Source organism: Brachycentrus maculatus, unplaced genomic scaffold, assembly GCF_059751285.1.
Source record: "Brachycentrus maculatus isolate JH-2025_06_01 unplaced genomic scaffold, ASM5975128v1 h1tg000190l, whole genome shotgun sequence".
Taxonomy (NCBI): Eukaryota; Metazoa; Arthropoda; class Insecta; order Trichoptera; family Brachycentridae; genus Brachycentrus; species Brachycentrus maculatus.
This window is the reverse complement of record NW_028280941.1, coordinates 746,900-766,019: the sequence shown is the minus strand read 5'-3', so window position 1 is coordinate 766,019 and position 19,120 is coordinate 746,900. Positions and strand designations below refer to the sequence as shown.

The 19,120-nt window shown below is 32.8% G+C and overlaps 1 protein-coding gene across 4 annotated transcripts in view; it reads left to right on the top strand.

Annotated features, from left to right (window-relative positions):
• Liprin-gamma (liprin protein kazrin) overlaps positions 1 to 19,120 on the top strand; it is a 320,428-nt gene that overhangs the window by 277,169 nt on the left and 24,139 nt on the right. For all 4 annotated transcript variants that reach the window (XM_088262843.1, XM_088262844.1, XM_088262842.1 and 1 more), the window contains 4 exons: positions 13,158 to 13,346; positions 14,112 to 14,270; positions 14,973 to 15,096; positions 15,734 to 15,878. In XM_088262843.1, the coding sequence (XP_088118969.1) occupies positions 13,158 to 13,346; positions 14,112 to 14,270; positions 14,973 to 15,096; positions 15,734 to 15,878 (617 nt within the window). The remainder of the gene's footprint in view (positions 1 to 13,157; positions 13,347 to 14,111; positions 14,271 to 14,972; positions 15,097 to 15,733; positions 15,879 to 19,120) is intronic.

The window sequence follows — 19,120 nt, the reverse complement described above, 5'->3', positions numbered from 1 at the left end:
ATTACTCAGTATCAACACAGCAATAAACCGATCGCTATAAAAAAGATATCGCACACAACAAAGCCAAAAAGGTTCCAATAGTTCAAAAAATATGCTATAAAAAATATCTAGCCGAATATCACAAAAGACCTACGCTTTTTAAGGTGTGCACTTGAATGGCAACGTCGCAAGGGGTAACTTTAGGAACTTAAAAAATCTTACACCCTGCGGTCATTTAAAATTCAATATCATAAAGAGCCTCCTAGTCGTATCTTTTCTATTCCCATTCCCTAACAGCATCGCGCGGTATGGGTTACATGTGAGAAAAATTCTTATGTGATCAGGAAGCTGTTTTTATCTGATATTAAATGCTTATAAAAGGGTGAAATGAAATAGGGGATATCGGTAAGTGTGGCACGTAGTTTTAAGTTCTTCACATCGCCGTTAAGTTTATGGCGTTTATTCCTTGAATCCCAATTTTACCATTACGAATGTTTTTTTTTGCAAAATATATAAAATTTACCCCTGTTTACAAAACTTTCAAGCTTTTGAATGAAATTTAAATGAGTCATATCAAAAAGTAAGAAAGGCAACCAAAACAATAGCTTTTTTATAATAAATAAATAAAAATAGCTGTGTAATAGGCTAAAATTTTATTACCTGTTGTGAACTGTTTCACAAGATTGAGCAATATATAACGAAATTCCAGAAAATTTAGTAGTATGGTTATCAATCATGGGTAGAACTGGTTTAATGTTGTATGTGTAAAGTGATATATTAACCAGCCTATGATAAGTCATAAGCCGTGTAAATTCCCCATATTCTTCTTCATCTATGTTGAGATGTTAAAATGTACTTTTTTATATATGCAACTATACGGATGGAGTTGAAATGATCGATTTGACTGTCTGCTGCCTTTTGTATGCTGACGACTCTATGCTTCTTGCCGATAGTAGAGAAGACCTGTAGGCGTTGGTGACAAAGGTGTATAATGTGTGCAAGGAAAGTGGTTTACTTATGAATGTTGACAAATCCAAAGTCTGGTTTTTGAAAGAGATGAATGTAGGTCTGGGTAAAAATGGAAGTAAATAGGAAAATTTAGGAATAGGTGGATAATTTCCTATATTTGACAAATATGTTTTGAAGGGATGGAAGGAATAAAAATTATATAAAAAGGAGAATTAATACTAGGAACAGTGTGAATGATGTAAAAAATAACTACTAAGTGGAGATAATTCAGATTTGAGAAGTATTCGGACACACTAAAAATGTTGTAAAAAATTTCATCGATCTCAAGCGTTCATTGTGTGACAGGTACCTTTTTCAAAGTAATAAGAGTAATTTATTCCAGGGTCCCCTCACGAACACTTGATTATCATCCAGCCACGATAATGGCTAACAAAATCACCCCCTAATTCCAGAGAAAGTTCCCCGTGTCACTCCATAATTCTCGCAAAGCGGGCACACCTGCGTTCCTTGCGGAACACCCGGCGAGCATATTTCAAAATGGAATATGTAAATATTGATTACCGCTCCAAATTAGCCTCGCTTCTGGGACTCCCTGTGCGGCAGTGGCTGGATTTCCTCCCATTGCAGCGTTGTTTCATTACAAAGTAAACATTTTCAGGAAATTTTAAAACCCTTATTCGACTTGGTTTATGAACACCGCGCTGAAAGTTTCGAAATTCCCCTTTCAGGATATTCAATTGAGAAACTAGTCTACATTTATGAATTAAATGTTAAATTTAAGACTGATTTTTTGAGTCTACTAAGTTGTATTTTACTGTCAAAAAACACATTTTTTTAAACAATTGTTTCGCCTAGTTGTGGCGCTTAAAACGAATGTTCGTTTGAAAACGCCATAATTGGGCTAAACAATTGTCATAAATTTATTTTTAATATGTTTTTCAACAGTAAAATACAACTTAGTAGACTCCAAAAATTGGTGTTTGATTTAACATTTAATACATAAATTAAAATAGAGTTCTACAAATTAAACCCCAAATTTATAAATAACTATTCTACACTTATTTTACTGATACTGGCAATTTTATATGCATGAAGTTAATAAGTTTATAACGCTATTGAACAAAAAAAATTATATGTTTAACCCTAATTCCACTTGGTTTATGAACACTGCGCTATAAGTTTCGAAATTCCCCTTTCAGTTTATTCAATTGAGAAACTAGTCTACTCTTACTTTATTGGAGCAGGGTATTTTATATTCAGGAAGTTAATTAGTGTATTTTTAAAGTTTGTAAGCTTTTCGAACCTCTTTGGTACATGTTTTAGCTAGAAGAAACAAAAATTCACCAATTGATTTATAAACCTATGTAGTATATAATAAGCAATATAAAAAAATGCAATTCTAGCCTAAAAAATAGAAACCTTATTAAACGATTCAATTTTGAAACCGTATTAAACGATTCAATTCAATAACCTGAACCTAATTGTCATGTTAGTCCGCCTCCCTAGTGTAATGGCACGCTCGGCTACCGTTCTGGAGGTCCCGGGTTCGATTCCCAAGGGGGGTAAAATAAATATAAGTGATTTTTTCACTGTCATATTTATTCAATATTACCCTGGACTGGTACCTGAAGCGGAGGGCTGATCACCTTTCCTTCATGTGTAAACGATCAATATAACACTGCGTTTATATGACGCAGTGCCCTAGGCACCATTGGGGTGCGGATAAGGGTTTTATTATTATTTTATTAATTGTCATACTAGAGGTCCCGGGTTCGATTTCCAGATGGGTCAAAATGTATATTAATGTACAACATTTTGAGTGTGTCGAAATACTTGTTCACAAAATCTGGATTATCTCCAATTACAGGAGTTATTTTCATATTATTTTTTGACATCTCATCAAAGATGAAGAAGAATATGGAAGTCTGGGCATTTACGGGGCTGACGAGTCGTCAGCCCCGTAAATGCCCAGACTTCCATATTCTTCTTCATCTTTGATGAGATGTCAAAAAAAAAAAATAATAATAAATAATATGTATATTAATGATTTTTCACCCTTAAATTTATTTAATATCATTTTAATAATTGATTCAGCGGTCACTTAGTGGTAATATCTATCAATTTTAGCCCTGTAAATACCCAGTGTTTTATATTCTTCTTCATCAATGAAATAAATGTATGTATTTGCATTTTTTGCATAAGTTTGTATATTTGGGTAGAATGGTGAATGTTGCACACGTTTGAAGTGATCACTTAACTAGCCAATACATAAGCCCTGTAAATATCCAGACTTCCATATTTTTTATTCATCTTTGCTGAGATGTCAAAAAAATAATGTTCATTCATTTGAAGTCTTTTTTCATTACTTTTAGAAAGGATTTTAGAATTTTTCGAACTATGTACATATGTTTTATAACTATCGTCGCGGCTGTTAGATATGATATCAAAGTCCTTTTGGCGACTTGGATTATAGTTTTCAAACAATCCGAGAAAACTGAGAGGAGAGGAAACCTAGAAGAAGGTAAACTAGTAATAAAAGAGATGAAAGGACCAGAGGTCGCACATTTTCCCCATATTTCGTGTTAGTATATTAGGTGTTACGACCTTTTCTCGTGCCTAAGAGCCATTGCTTTGACATCGCATGAATTTCAATAACAATTTAATAGAATATACGATTATGTGGGCTCTATTTGTTGAAAACGTTCATGGCTTTATACAATTACGATAAACTCAAACTCGACTCGAAATGACGTAATGGGTTCAATCGTGTGATGCATACGTAAGATATCAATTTTATAAGTTTGCTTCGGAGGGGAATTTAATGTAAATTGAATTCTCGTTATCGCTGTTTCGTTCTCATTAACTTTCTGATAACTTGACGTGCTTTTGATTTATTACTTGAATATCTAAAATATTGCTTTGTGACCGCTTTATCATAATTTTCACAACGTCTACGACCCCAAAGAACGACTTGTGTTACAATCGATTAAACTTATGAGGTGATTAAACTGTTTAAAATACTGAATAGATTACTGACATATTTTTTTATAAAAAATCTTGTCTTTTTTAAATAAAACAACTTTTTTTTAATTAACGCTTTACTTAGTAAATACCACTATTTCTTAAAATCTACTGTGACAAGTGTTTCGATGCATTCCGCATCATTTTCAAAAACCGTATAACAACTTTTTTCAACCGGTTTCAACAAGAACCTTGTAATCATCAGGGTTTATGTACTAATTATAAAACATTGAAATACTCATAATAAAATGATAGTTATATTTTTATATTTTATAAAGTAAATAAAATGTGCCATAAAGTATCTGCGAGAAATATTCAAGAAAAGAAATCTTGACGTTTAGTTATATACACTTATATATATATATATATATATATATATATATATATATATATATATATATATATATATATATATATATATATATATATATATATATATATATATATATATATATATATATATATATATATATATATATATATATATATATATATATATATATATGTATATATATATGTTTATGTTTTTTTTTAAATCCCTACGCTAAAGCACTCATTTTTTGTGTGCTTTAGACTCATTTTTATTAAAATATTTTTTTTGCAAAATACAATACATAATATTTTAGATAGTGATTAAATATTTCGACCTTTTTTAATATTTTTTTTACCCTTCGCACCCAATGATATATAGTAAACACAATTTGATTATATGAAGACAAAGTGATTAGTCATATTCTCCAGGTACTAGTCCATGGGTATATAAAATAAATATTCGAGTAAAAAAACATTTTTTTAATCCCCCTTAAAATCGAACCTGGGCCTTTCCTATATGCTTTGGTATATAGGAAAGCTCTCAAATATTCTAGAAAAGCTTTTTAATTATCATAAAACCAAGTGTGATCTCGGTTCTACTCAAAATCTCTAGTCTTCAGAATATGGGACACGTTTCCATCAACTCAAAGCAGAGATTGCGCCCGTTGGCTTCGACCTAAATCCTATCGTGTTCTAGCGACACTGCAAAAAAATGCATACAAAACTTCAAGAAAAAACAAAAATTAAACCATCGTTACTCGTCCTATACTGTAATATACACATTAAAAAATAAGACTTTGGGGTATTTTCAATTAGATTTTCAGATAAATTATTTTTGGGAAAAACAATAAGGCCTTCCAGTCAAGATCAGATATCGCTCACTCCTTTCAAGAACGTCATAAATCAAAAATTGTCAATTTTCAGTTCTGCATGTTTTCCTGCATGGGAATGCCCAGAAAATGTACTATATCCCAGCAAAAGACGCATATTTTTAACTTAATATTTACCCGCTACAGGGCAGAAAGTGTTATTTTTGTATTTTAAAGAAAAGGTTATTTTAAATAAACTAAATATTTTTCAAATGGAGAAAAAACCTTCAGGTTTTACCTAAAAAGATCTGTTGCACAGTAAAAAGCTCAATTAGTGACTTGATATTTATTTTTAATACATTGTTAATACATTAAACTTTAAAAACGTTCTCCTGAAAAATCAAGTTTTCTGATTTTTGACGTTCTTGAAAGGAGTGAGCGATATAACATATGTAAGCCTCCACACAGATAGTAGATAATAACCTATTGTACTTGAAGCACTAACTTTGTGATTTTCCATTTAACAATTAAAATTTAGTTTTAAAATCACTATAAATATTTTATTATAACTTAATTATAATGTCTACCGATTTCGAAGCTAACCGCTTCTTTATCAAGACCGATTTATACTAAAACACTATCTACTTAACAAAAATCAAAATATTTTGACGGTTAGGCAAAGGAGCTTAGGTAGATGTCAAGTGGCTTCATTTTTGTGTTGATTAGCAGTTACAGTCAAAAGAGATCAGGGATGGTGAGTGATTGAAAACATATTTAATAACGGACTCTTTTAAAATCTCTTTTGACTGTGACTGCCAATCAACACAAAAAAATGAAGCCATTTGAGATCTACCCAAGCTCCTTTGCCTAGCCGTAAAAATATTTTGAATTTTGTTTAGTAGATAGTGTTTTAGTATTAATTATGTAGTCTTTATAAAGAAGCGATTAGCTTCAAGACCGGTGAGTAAATTTTTATAGTAATTTTAAAACAAAGTTACATTTTAAGTATACAATATACGTTAAACTATATTATAACGAGTGTGTCTATAAGTCTGTCATACGTTTGGATTTATTTTAATTTCAAAACGTAAAATGCCGTTCGCATTGATTACACTTGAATATTTGAATCTGAAATTTTTGAATTTATTTTTTTGTAATCTTGATCTAAAGTAACTTTTAATATATTTTATAAATATTGAATAATATTTATCGTCAGAGTCATGATTTTTTTCATATGCTTGGTAAAGCTATCTGGAGATTGTTTCTTTATTTGCGATATCGGCAGTATGGTGACATCTGTGGAAATCCCGTCGAAGCGCAGTTTATTGGCGCATGACGGGAATAGACTAGAGCGGCGCACCAACAGTCGAGGAAAATAATATAAATTCTTCCCTCGCGAAGGCTTTCTGCCATTCCGGGTGAATGCGGAATACAGAAGTGACGGGTAAATACCCATTTCAAACTTGATATTTTCAATAACTATTACTTTGAAACTATCACGTGAAATTTTATTGGAAAATTTCACCAACTGACTGAAATAGAACACTCTGAACATTTTGTATTTCACACACACTTTTCCTTCCTTTATTATTAAGTGTAATAATTTTCTGTAATAAATTGAATCATTCCTGGCATTGTATTGTGTTTCACATACACCTTTCCTTTCTTTATTATTGGGTTAAATAATTTTCTGTAATAAATTGAATCATTCCTGGCATTGTATTGTGTTTCACATACACCTTTTCTTTCTTTATTATTGGGTTAAATAATTTTCTGTAATAAATTGAATCATTCCTGGCATTGTATTGTGTTTCACATACACTTCCTTTCTTTATTATTGGGTACAATAATTTTCTGTAATAAATTGAATCATTCCTGACATTGTGTTGTGTTTCATATACACTTCCTTCCTTTATTATTGGGTACAATAATTTTCTGTAATCAATTGAATCATTCCTTGTATTGTATTGTGTTTCACATACACTTCCTTCCTTTATTATTGGGTACAATAATTTTCTGTAATAAATTCAATCATTCCTGGCATTGTATTGTATTTCACATACACTTCCTTCCTTTATTATTGTGTACAATAATTTTCTGTAATAAATTCAATCATTCCTGGCATTGTATTGTGTTTCACATACACTTCCTTCCTTTATTATTGGGTACAATAATTTTCTGTAATAAATTGAATCATTCCTGACATTGTGTTGTGTTTCATATACACTTCCTTCCTTTATTATTGGGTACAATAATTTTCTGTAATCAATTGAATCATTCCTTGTATTGTATTGTGTTTCACATACACTTTTCCTTCCTTTAATATTGTGTATAATAATTTTCTGTAATAAATTGAATCATTCCTGGCATTGTATTGTGTTTCACATACACTTTTCCTTCCTTTATTATTGTGTATAATAATTTTCTGTAATAAATTGAATCATTCCTGGCATTGGATTATATTTCACATACACTGTTCCTTCCTTTGTTATTGGGTATAAAAATTTCCTGTTTTAAATTCAATCATTCCTTGCATTGTAATGTGTTTCACACACACTTTTCCTTATTTATTATTGTGTAAAATAATTTTCTGTAACAAATTGAATCATTCTTGGCATTGTATTGTTTTCACATACATTATTCCCTCCATTATTATTGGGTATAATAATTTTCTGTAGTAAATTTAATCATTCCTGGCATTGTATTGTGTTTCACACAAACTTTTCCTTCCTTTATTATTGGGTACAATAATTTTCTGTAATAAATTGAATCATTCCTTGCATTGTGTTCAAAGTGAATGGTGATATTTTACGTATTGAAAATTAAATCAATTAACCTAATATGTATGACTGATTATAGACACACTCGTTATAGATGTGTGTGTGTGGTGAGAGAGAGAGAGAGAGAGAGAGAGATAGTGTTATGGACATCTATGGTTCATCATGAATAAAGTGATCAGTTATGCCAGCCTTTAACAAGTCGTAAGACCAATAATGCCCAGACCTCCATTTTGTCTTTTCCAATTTTATTTTATTTTATTTTCAAACACAATTATTTACCAAGAATCCTACTTTATAAGCATAAAGCCTCATGCACTTTAAAGACACCTCTTAAACAAACTGAATTATTTACGCTTCATCCGTTTTAATAATTAACGTTTATTAGTTCACAATCCCTGCTCGCGAGCTTACAATAATTTAGAGATTCTTTCTCCTCTCTGTACTGAGGGAGTGAAAAGGGTGAAACGGGTGGAAATTCCTTCCCACCGCACCCAACCCTCCACCCGACACATTAATAATGTCACAGATGGTAGCGATCCACTGGAACTCGTTATTTACACGGACTTCCCTTTGCTTCATACCTTTATTTTTAAATATTACAAAGAAACAGTCACTTGCATATTGTAGCAGCATTTACATCTCTCAGCGGAAGGCTTCAAAGTAATATCAAATGTGATGTGCACTTTTTGTTACAATGTCTCTAATGGTCTTCTAGAATGAGTCGAATGATGTATACACACGCCTACTTAAAACCTGCTTTACATTTATATATATATATATATATATATATATATATATATATATATATATATATATATATATATATATATATATATATATATATATATATATATATATATATATATATATATATATATACATATATATATATATATATATATATATATATATATATATATATATATATATATATATATATATATATATATATATAATATCACAAAAATTTATTCTAACGAATGTTGTTATTTGAAATAAAAAGTCTGAATTTTATTTTAATATGTATTGCATTCACGCGGGGAAGCGTCGTGATTGTTAGTTAGTTTAGAAAATTATGTTAGTATTCTTTTACGGATGTTTTAACATCGGCAGAATTTTACCTGATTTTTCGTTGTTCACGGCATACATACTAAACTTTATTAATCCCGGGGTTATTGAAAAATTCCTCAAAACCAATTACTCAATGAAACTACACATGAATGAAATGAGAATGTATCTAGTTGCTAAGTCAAATAGCCGTTATTATTTTTTTGACATCTCATCAAATATGAAGAAAAATATGGAAGTCTGGGCATTTACGGGGCTGACGACCGTCTTAGGCTGGTTTAAGTGATCACTTTACACACGTGTAACATTCATCAATTCTACACATTATTGACAACCACACTACTAAAATTCTTGGAAGTTCTATATATATGAACCAATTTTGAAACATTGTTCTTGAATCACTAGAACTTCACTGAGACATGTTGGTGAGATGAAAATATAGATGATTAATCCAGATTTGTGAACAAGTATTTGGACACACTCAAAATGTTGTAAATAGCCGCTAGTCAATTTAGAAAAATATGTTTGTAGTCTAAAACATCGGTAGAATTTTCCTGATTTTCCGTTGTTCCCGGTATATTTACTAAAGTTAATTAATCCCGGGATTATGGAAGAGTTCCCTCGTAACAAATTACGCAATGAAACCTGAATGGATCTTGTTCAAAAAGTCAAAAAACCGTCTGAGGGGAACAACAATCACTCATTACTATGCAACATGTACAGGGAATCCGCAAAGTTTTAATTAAATCCGTTAACTGCAATAAACGCCGAGTTTCTTCAGCACAGCCACTTGACAATGTATAGCTAAGGATGCATCCGAGGACGATGCAGCCTGTGCCGCGGAGGAAGCTACATTAAATATGGAAGGACGAGGGAGTGAATGCAATGCATTCAGAATGAGAAGAAAATGCAAGCATTAAATAAAAGTGCAGCGTATTCAGACCACTTCAGCGTAGTAGACTTTTTGCTCTTGAGGTTATTATTATTTCGTTTTCCTGGAGTGTTTGCTTTACAGACATTTCAAGGTGTTACACTTCCAGGGCTGGAATTACTGTGAAAAGTCAACGAGCTAGATAAATTGAATACATATTTCCCAATCAGGGATCCAAAATAAATTAATTGAACAAATACTTCATTGAAAGATATTTGATATAATTTTTTGACATCTGAACATAGATGAAGACGAATATATAAGTCTGAGCATTTACGATCGTTAAAGGCTGATCACTTGACTTACTTACATGTAACATTCACCAATTCTACCCATGATTGACAACCACACTACTCAAATTCTTGGAAGTTCTATATATATGACCCAATTTCGAAATATTTTACTTGAATCACTTTATAATTTCACTAGAGACATCTTCTCTAGTGAAATTGTAGTGATTCAAGAACAATTTTTCGAAATTGAATCATATACGTATAAGTATATAGAACTTCCAAGAATTTAAGTAGTGTGGTTGTCGATCATGGGCAGAATCGAAAAATATTACACGTGTGTAAAGTGATCACTTAAAACCAGCATATGACGGTCGTAAGCTCCGTAAACGCCCAGACTTCCATATTCTTCTTCATCTATGTTGAGATGTCAAAAAATAATACGAATTAGTAGCTTCATTTGACATTTGTGAAATTTTGTAATTGGAATGTTACAATAACCTGTTTTACTTGTTATTCATTATTGTAAATGTATTTATGTTCTGTTAAATTTCTAAATAAATAAAGTAAAATAAAATAAACATTCAAGTTTGTTACAACGCACGAAAGTAACATTATATTAAATGGAGCGTTGGTATTTAAGACAGACATCATCTGCAGACGCGGGTCTAACGAAGCGAAAAAAACTTAAGATTAAATTTGGTTTTCCAAGCTACGCGAATTTTTAGTAAGATCACATTTTGGCTTTGCGAATTGCTAAAGCCAAAAACAAATTATTATCATTTCACCAACGCAGATAGGAAATACTGAAATAACGAGAAACACTTTATCATTATATAATTAAAATGTAACTTTGTTTTAAAATCACTATAAGCATTTTATTATAACTTAATTATAATGTCTACCGGTTTCGAAGCTAACCGCTTCTTTGGCTTTGACCTAAATCCTATGGTGTTCTAGCGACACTGCAAAAAATGCACCCAAACCTCAATATAAAAATAAAAATACAATCATCGTTACTCCTTACATACTGTAATTAATATACACATTAAAAAAACTTTATATTATTTTTAATTGGATTTTCAGAGAAATTATTTTTGGAAAAAACAATAAAGCCTTTCAGTCAAGATCAGATACAACACATTTAAGCCTCCACACAGATAGTAGATAATAACCGAAATACGTTATAATTTATATTTGAAGCCCTAACATTGTGATTTTCCATTGTATAATTAAAACGTAACTGTGTTTAAAATCACTAGAAATATTTTATTATAAGTTAATTATAATGTCTACCGGTTTCGAAGCTAACCGCTTCTTTATCAAGACTGATTTATACTAAATCTGTCTTGTAGAAATTGCATTTATCCTTCAATTGACACCTTCATCCGAAAGAACTATGTTGGTAGACACCAAACACTAACAGTAGGTACTCTCTTAGGGCTTATTTTTAGGCGGACCCTGGGATTTTAGTATACAGTTTACATAAGATTATTCCTCCCAGTGACATTTTCATCCCTTTCTTGGGGGTAGGAGTATGGGGAAGGTATAAGGGAATGGCCCGTCACGTTTTGACCGTAAAATTTTTCCAAAGGGAAGTTGAGATCGTACGATAAACGGGAAATAAGGTTACCTGCATACGGCTTTCTCGACTGGATTAACTAAGAAATCAATTTGGTCTCCTTTACTATGGCTTTGTCGTGAAATACGATGAGTTGGTTTTATAGCCTCTATGCAAATATGATTATTATCTGATCCAAATATAGCCTGAATCAACTAACCACCGTATCGCCTTTTTCATCTTAACCATCGTCCGCAGCGGTAGGCAGAGAGGATAGAACGCCACATCACTCTGTCTTTGCAAGCATTGTTCGACACTTTCATATTCGTGCATCTTCTCATATATACCGGCCAATCATTCCGACTCCTGACTCACTCGGGTCAGGAATCGAAACGTCCGCGTTTGAAGTTTTTCACTCAAGTATTTTCGATTTTCTTAAAAACGTTATTAATATAAGATAACATAATAAATAATAATTATGTACTTGTTATCTTATCATTTAACATGACAAGAACCTTGTCATCCTAAGGGCGCTTGTCCACTACCCGGAATTTCTCCATCCGGCATTCCGGTTTTGAAAAATGAAAGCGACTACGACAGTTTAGCGTGATCGAATTTACGCGCAACGTGTTCACGCACCGATCAAGAGCTCCGATCCGAAATAATATGGACAAAAGCACAAGCCAATCTAACCCAATCGTCGTTTTAAAACGCTTACTGACGTGCCGGACGGTAACATTCCGAGTAATTCCATGTAGTGGTCAAACGCCCTCAGAGTCCGTCTGAAACCGTTTGGAGAAAATTAGAGAAAAGTAAGCAGAGAAAAGTGGTTAAAAACAAAGTAGTTTTTTTGTTAACTTTATAAAATGTGTCACAAAACATTCAAGAAACTGTATTTTGGTCATTAACCAAATATAGAGATTCTTGAGGAACCATACATTTTTCCTCTTTTAAACGTACTGGCTTCAATAATTTCAATAACTGATTCGGCAGTCACATTGTGGTATTTACCAAGTAAAACTTAAATTTAAAATAAATATTTATGCTCATTTAATTTTTTCAAACAAAAATGTTATATTAGTTTATAACCACTCACCGAGATTCTTATGTCTACCGGTTTCGAGACGTACCCGTCTCTTCGTCAAGACAATTCGAAACCGGTCAACATAAAAATCTCGCTGAGTGGTTAAATACTAATATTTTTAACATTTTTGTTTAAAAAAAAGTAAAAATGAGTAACCACAAATTAAATTCTTTAAATATTGATAATATTGAGAATATTTTATTAATTGTTTCGGCATCAACTTTGTGGTAAGACATGTTACAATGATTAAAGAAAACACTTGTTTTTCAGTTATTATTCTATTATTTTTAGTTATTATTCAGACCTGAATGATGGAAGTTTAGCTTCTAAAACTAGTAGTCTTTAATAAAACTCAAGTGGTATAAAAACAAGTGTTTTCTTTAATCATATTGAGAATATTTATGATTTTGCAGGTTTTGCTGGAGCTGACCGACGCCGAGCTGGAGTCGGAGCTGGGCGTGGCGCACCCCATGCACCGGAAGAAGCTGCGGCTGGCCATCGAGGAGCACCGCAACCCCGACATGGTGCGGCATCCAGCCATCTCTCAGCTCAGCCACGACTGGGTGGCCGGCGAGTGGCTGCCCGACTTGGGCCTCTCCCAGGTACGTGCCGGTCACGAGAGAGATTACCTCTCTAGGTACTGGTAGATCATGTTAAGGTCAACACTCACGAGAGAGATCACCCCTCTGGGTACTGGTGGATCACGTCGGGGTTACCACTCACGAGAGAGATCACCCCTTTAGGTACTGTTGGATCACGTTAAGGTCACCACTCACGAGAGAGATCGCCCTTCTAAGTACTGATAGATCACGTCAAGGTTACCACTCACAAGGGAGATCACCCCTCTAGATACTGGTAGATCATGTTAAGGTCAACACACACGAGACAGATCACTCCTCTAGGTACTAGTGAATCATGTCGGGGTCACCACTCACGACAGAGATCACCCCTCTAGGTACTGGTAGATCACGTTAAGGTCAAACTGTACGCACTGTTTTTTTTGTTTAGATGGGAGTTCTGTTTGCCATTTACCTTGCGTATTATAAACAAGGTTTATAGATCATTAAAAGGATTGTTTCTTCAAGCTAAAAAAAACATGTTTTATTTTAATCTATTTTGTGGGAACAGGAGGAATAATTTAGTATGATTGAAGAACGAATAAAACATCTTCAATCGTTCTAGGAGCGTCGAGTAGGTGGAGTCAGATCTTCTAGATCTTGTTGAGAATGAGCATGGCCAAAACGTTGGGCAGGCCTTGTTGAGCTCTTCATCATTGTGGATGGCCAGTTACAGATTGCGGGGGGTGATCTTTGTTTATTACAATATTATTTAGTCATATTTGTAATATTACAACCATCTCTTGGCAGTACGCTGAAAGTTTTGCTGTCAACATGGTGGACGCCAGGATGCTGGACAATCTGAGCAAGAAGGAGCTGGAGAAGTATCTCGGGGTGACCAGGAAGTTCCACCAAGCTTCCATAGTACACGGCATTCATCTGCTGAGGCTCATGAAGTACGACAGACAGGTAACATTTTTAACACCAATCAATATAACCAAAAATTGAAATTTAAGAAAACCTTACTTGGTAAATACCACTATTTCTTAAAATCGTTTGTGATACGTGTTTCGATGCATTCCATATCATTTTCAAACATGTGTAATGCATCGGAACATATGTGAAAATAAATTTTAAGAAATAGTGGTATTATTAATTAAAATCATTATCGATTCTATTCTCATTCGATCATAATCGATAATATTCAACTGGTAAAATAGAAGTATCTAAAAATTGAAATGTTTTTTAAGGCTCTCTGTCTTAAAAATATATGTGAACTAATTCGAAATGAATCTTCAATTGAAGTAAGCTATATACTTTGCAAATTTCTTTCAAATCTATTTTGAGGCTAGTAACATGTTAAAGAAATACAAGTTCCTAAAATTAATGCAACATAGATATTCAATAATGGGCAGAATGGCAAACGTTACAAGTGTATATAGTAATCACTCAAACCAGCCATACGGCAGGTCGTAATCCCTAAAATGCTCAAATATCCATCTTCTTTCAAAAATAAAAATTAATCAATTGATGTTTCATCTTAACTTTAATACTTATAATATTGATATATCATCCTTAGGGTGAATAATCCAGTGTATAATAAATTAAGAATAAATAATAATTAATTGAATTTCGCATAGCTAATATTATCGCGTTTTATTTATATTTAAGGCTTTGGCATTACGAAGACACCAATCGGAAACCGTCGATGCTGATCCTCTCGTCTGGACCAATCAGAGGTTTGTTCGCTGGGCCAGAAATATAGACTTGGCTGAGTACGCTGACAACCTAAAAGGTAAATAAAATATCTTCCGCCACACTGCACATGTGATAGAAGTGAAACTTCTTTAAAAAATATAGAAAGAGAGATTTAGTGTAAGAGACAGAAAGAGGGAATCTCCTAAGAAAAAGAGTTCACCGTGCATCAACTACATATTTGTATTTTTTTTACGCTGCAAAAGTTCAGAAAAATCATTATTGAATGAAATTTTAATTGTTATAATATACTTACATTGTTACTCTTCACGGGTATAATCAAAAAATCACAGGCCACAAACGTAAAAAAAGATAAATATTACTTACAAAACGCGTGGTACCTCACTCTTCATGTATAGCGTCTGACGTGTACATCTACAATGCATCCAAGCGTTATTCTATCGCTTTGTATCGTTGTGCGTAAGGTCGCACTCTTTTACTCTACTCGGCGTCGTAATGTATAGCTCTCTTACTCTTTCACTCTAAGTTATATATTACTTCTCTCTCATGTAACGAAGTGTGTCTAATAAACATGATGCGTCCTTGAAATTTCCCTATCGATTTTCGACCAATAATCAATTATCGCCGCCTAAGAAGTTTCACTTCATAAATGTGTTGTTTTTTTTTTTAATGATGAACGTTAAAGTCATATTATAATTGTATTTGTGAACTAATAGACAGCGGAGTCCACGGAGGTCTCGTAGTTCTGGAGCCAAGCTTCACCGGGGACACCATGGCCACGGCCTTGGGAGTCCCTCCAGCGCGGGCCATCATACGCAGACATCTGTCTCAGCAGCTGGACGCGCTCATACTGCCGGCAAGGTAGGAAAACACCTCATTATATAGTAGCCGTAGAGCGAGTACCGCCCGCACTAGATCTTAGTTTTACCGAAATTCCTTATGAAAGAATTTGCACCGTAAAATTGGTATGTCTGAATATGAATAATGTATTTTATTACGTGAAAATATAATTTTGTATCTTATTATTTACTGCAGTACATATACTTCAATATAACGGTAAAATACTTGTATAAGACCACTTCTTGAGCTTATTAATATAAACTAGTCAAAACATTTTGAGTATATCTAAATGCTTGGTCACAAATCTGGTTTTCTCCACTTATTACTAGTTTGTCCACTTAATACTTTGGGGTTACGTATATTGATATCTCAACATAGATGAAGAAGAATATGGACGTCTGGGTATTTATAGGACTGCTGCCGAGAACTCACATATGAAATAACGTATCAATTACGACAATATACGATATACATACAAGTTCCAAAACATTGTATATCATAGGTCGAATCGTAGAATGGTAAATGCTATATGTGTATAAAATGATCACTTAAACAAACCTATGATTGGTCGTAAATCCTGTAAATACCCTGACTTCTATATTCTCCTTCATCTTTTTTGAAATGTCAATATAAAAAAGTCGCGTTTACATTGATAAACTCAAAAAGTGGTTCCATAAAAATATTTTTTTTTATAAATAAATTATCATGTTCTTCTACAAAGTTAATACCAAATCTATAAATAAATATTACTTTTTAATTTTATTTTTACGAAATATAAAATTAATGTACATGTTTTAATTAAACTTCATTCAGATTCATATATCATCCGAGTAATGTCAAATAATATGAGTTAAACTCACAAAGATTTTGTTTAAATCGATCTATTTTTTACATTAAATTCATTTGCCATTTTAATTTAAATTGAAATTTGTCTATGCAAGGAATATTTAACATTTTATAAACCGCATGTTGAAGTTCGATATAACTCAGTTTGCGTAAAATTGTAATTAAAAATTCATATATTTTCCCAGTGGATTCAGACTTTCATACATCCCTGAACGTTTTCCAGATGAAATTTATATTTTCAGGTACAATGATTTGTATAACTACATAGATACATACACTCTAGTGTATTTGAACAATACATGGAATTGTGTTAGTTTTTTAATCAAATAATACCCTATTGTACTTGGCTATAATGCATTAATAAACTAAATGGAGTATAGCAACAATCATAATAGTTCGGGCAAAGTTATAATTCTTTGATGTACAAGTGATGTAATACAAAGTCATTTTAATGCAATCTGTTACTATAACTTTCGAAACTAGTTTTAAAGTGTTATATATTTTTGCCAAATTCGATTTTGTTTCTTTAATTGTTAATTACGTACTTTATTTTGTTTATTCTCATGCTGATGTTCATCTCTATAAATAAAAGTATGTTCATTTAATTAGATGTTTAAAGAAATGAAAATAATATTTTATCCACAAGCTTTATCATAAGCGATGTATGGTAATATGGTATAAGACTAGTGCACCACTCCAGTGCCAGTGGTGGGATTCAGCTGGTTCGCACCGGTTCCTAATGTTTTTAGAGTTTATATTGAAAGCTGTCCCACCGCATGCCCAGATCTGATACAGAAGCATCGAGGCTTCCTGACAGATCTGCTCTTGCTAAGCATTTTTTTGTAACTAAGTTGCGAAATTTATTGAAAATGTGAAACAACATAAAATCGTATCCCGATTTTACTGTGAATTTACATTTAGAAGCTTTCAATATACCTGTCACTGCCAATCTAAATAATACAAGATTATAAGTCCATCACCAAATTTTCTAGAAGTTCCCCAGTGTAGGCAGTGAAAGGTATTACTGTTTAGTTCAATTAGTCAGCTAGATCCGATTAGACATCCGATTTTTTTAGAGTTCGCCGAACCGGTCCTTAACCCTTTGTTGTCACATAATATTCCGATTGAGATCATGTATCGGAGCATGCTCGGTTCACTTGGTCCGCCACATTGTAAAAACATTTTAACCTCACGAAGGGAAAAAAATATTTAGATGTAAAATATAAAGATGAACAAAAATAAAGTGGAAAAAATTCAGTTAAGTTATTGCACTTAGTAAAAAGAATATCGTGAAAGTCACACGCTTCGGCATTTGAAGCATTCTCAGTTGTTATGTGAATGTTTTTTTTACGTAACGTCCAAGTGACTCTGAAATCTAGCTACGGCTTATGCAACAACGCTTATCATGACCCTTTTAAAAAGCTTCAACTTTTTAAGTTTCATAGCCTATGCCTACTCGTGAGTGGATTTACTCTTTATGTTTAAAATTACTATAACTTCATGTAATTCATGAGTGAAAATTCTAGGCAAAAACACGTTCTGTTTATGTGCAGAATAAAAAACAAATAAATTAATAAATATAAAAACTATTTATAGGTAGGGGATAAGGGGCAGTACGTAAAGGGCGAACCGGTTCTTGAAAATTTAGAATCCCATCACTGTATAAAATATAAGACCTATCTTCGCTCAAAGCACTTCAACTCTATTTTAATGTTATAATAAGCAAGCTGCTTTATTCTGTACCGTGAGCTTTGATTAACACATGATCAAATAATAACACGGCGTTAATATTAACTATACTAATTCCTCACACTCTAGAGCCATTCATCTTGTCTAGCCTAGCATGATGCGAACGTTAACCAATTAACCCGTACAATGTGATCCCGAAACCTACCATGCTTGTGATATTACCCAATTAATGGGTCTTATCATTATCAAAATTGTGTCAGACGCCACACTAAACTCAGTAAACAGAGCTCATCAACGCCGTTGTGCATCACTAGATCGGCTGTCCAAACTCAAAACACAGTAAGGGACATTTTTTTTGTTATACGTTTTTTTGTATTTTTGGACTAAGTAGATTCTACTTAATCCAAAAATGCAAAAAAAACGTACTACAAAAAAAATGTCCCTTACTATGTTTTGAATTCGGACAGCCGAGATGCTAGTCGACTACTAGTCGATATGTTTAATTCACAACATTTTGGGAGTGTCTAAGTTCTTTTCAATTTTATTTAATAATTTTAATTCTTATGAATAGTTATCTAACTAACCATCACGCCGCTTCCCCGCAGGGGTAGGCAGAGAGAATAGAATGCCACACTACTCTCTCTTTGCAAACATGTTTCGCCTCTTCCACGTTCATGCATCTCCTCATACATACCCGCCGATTGTTTCGACTCCTAACCTGACCGCTT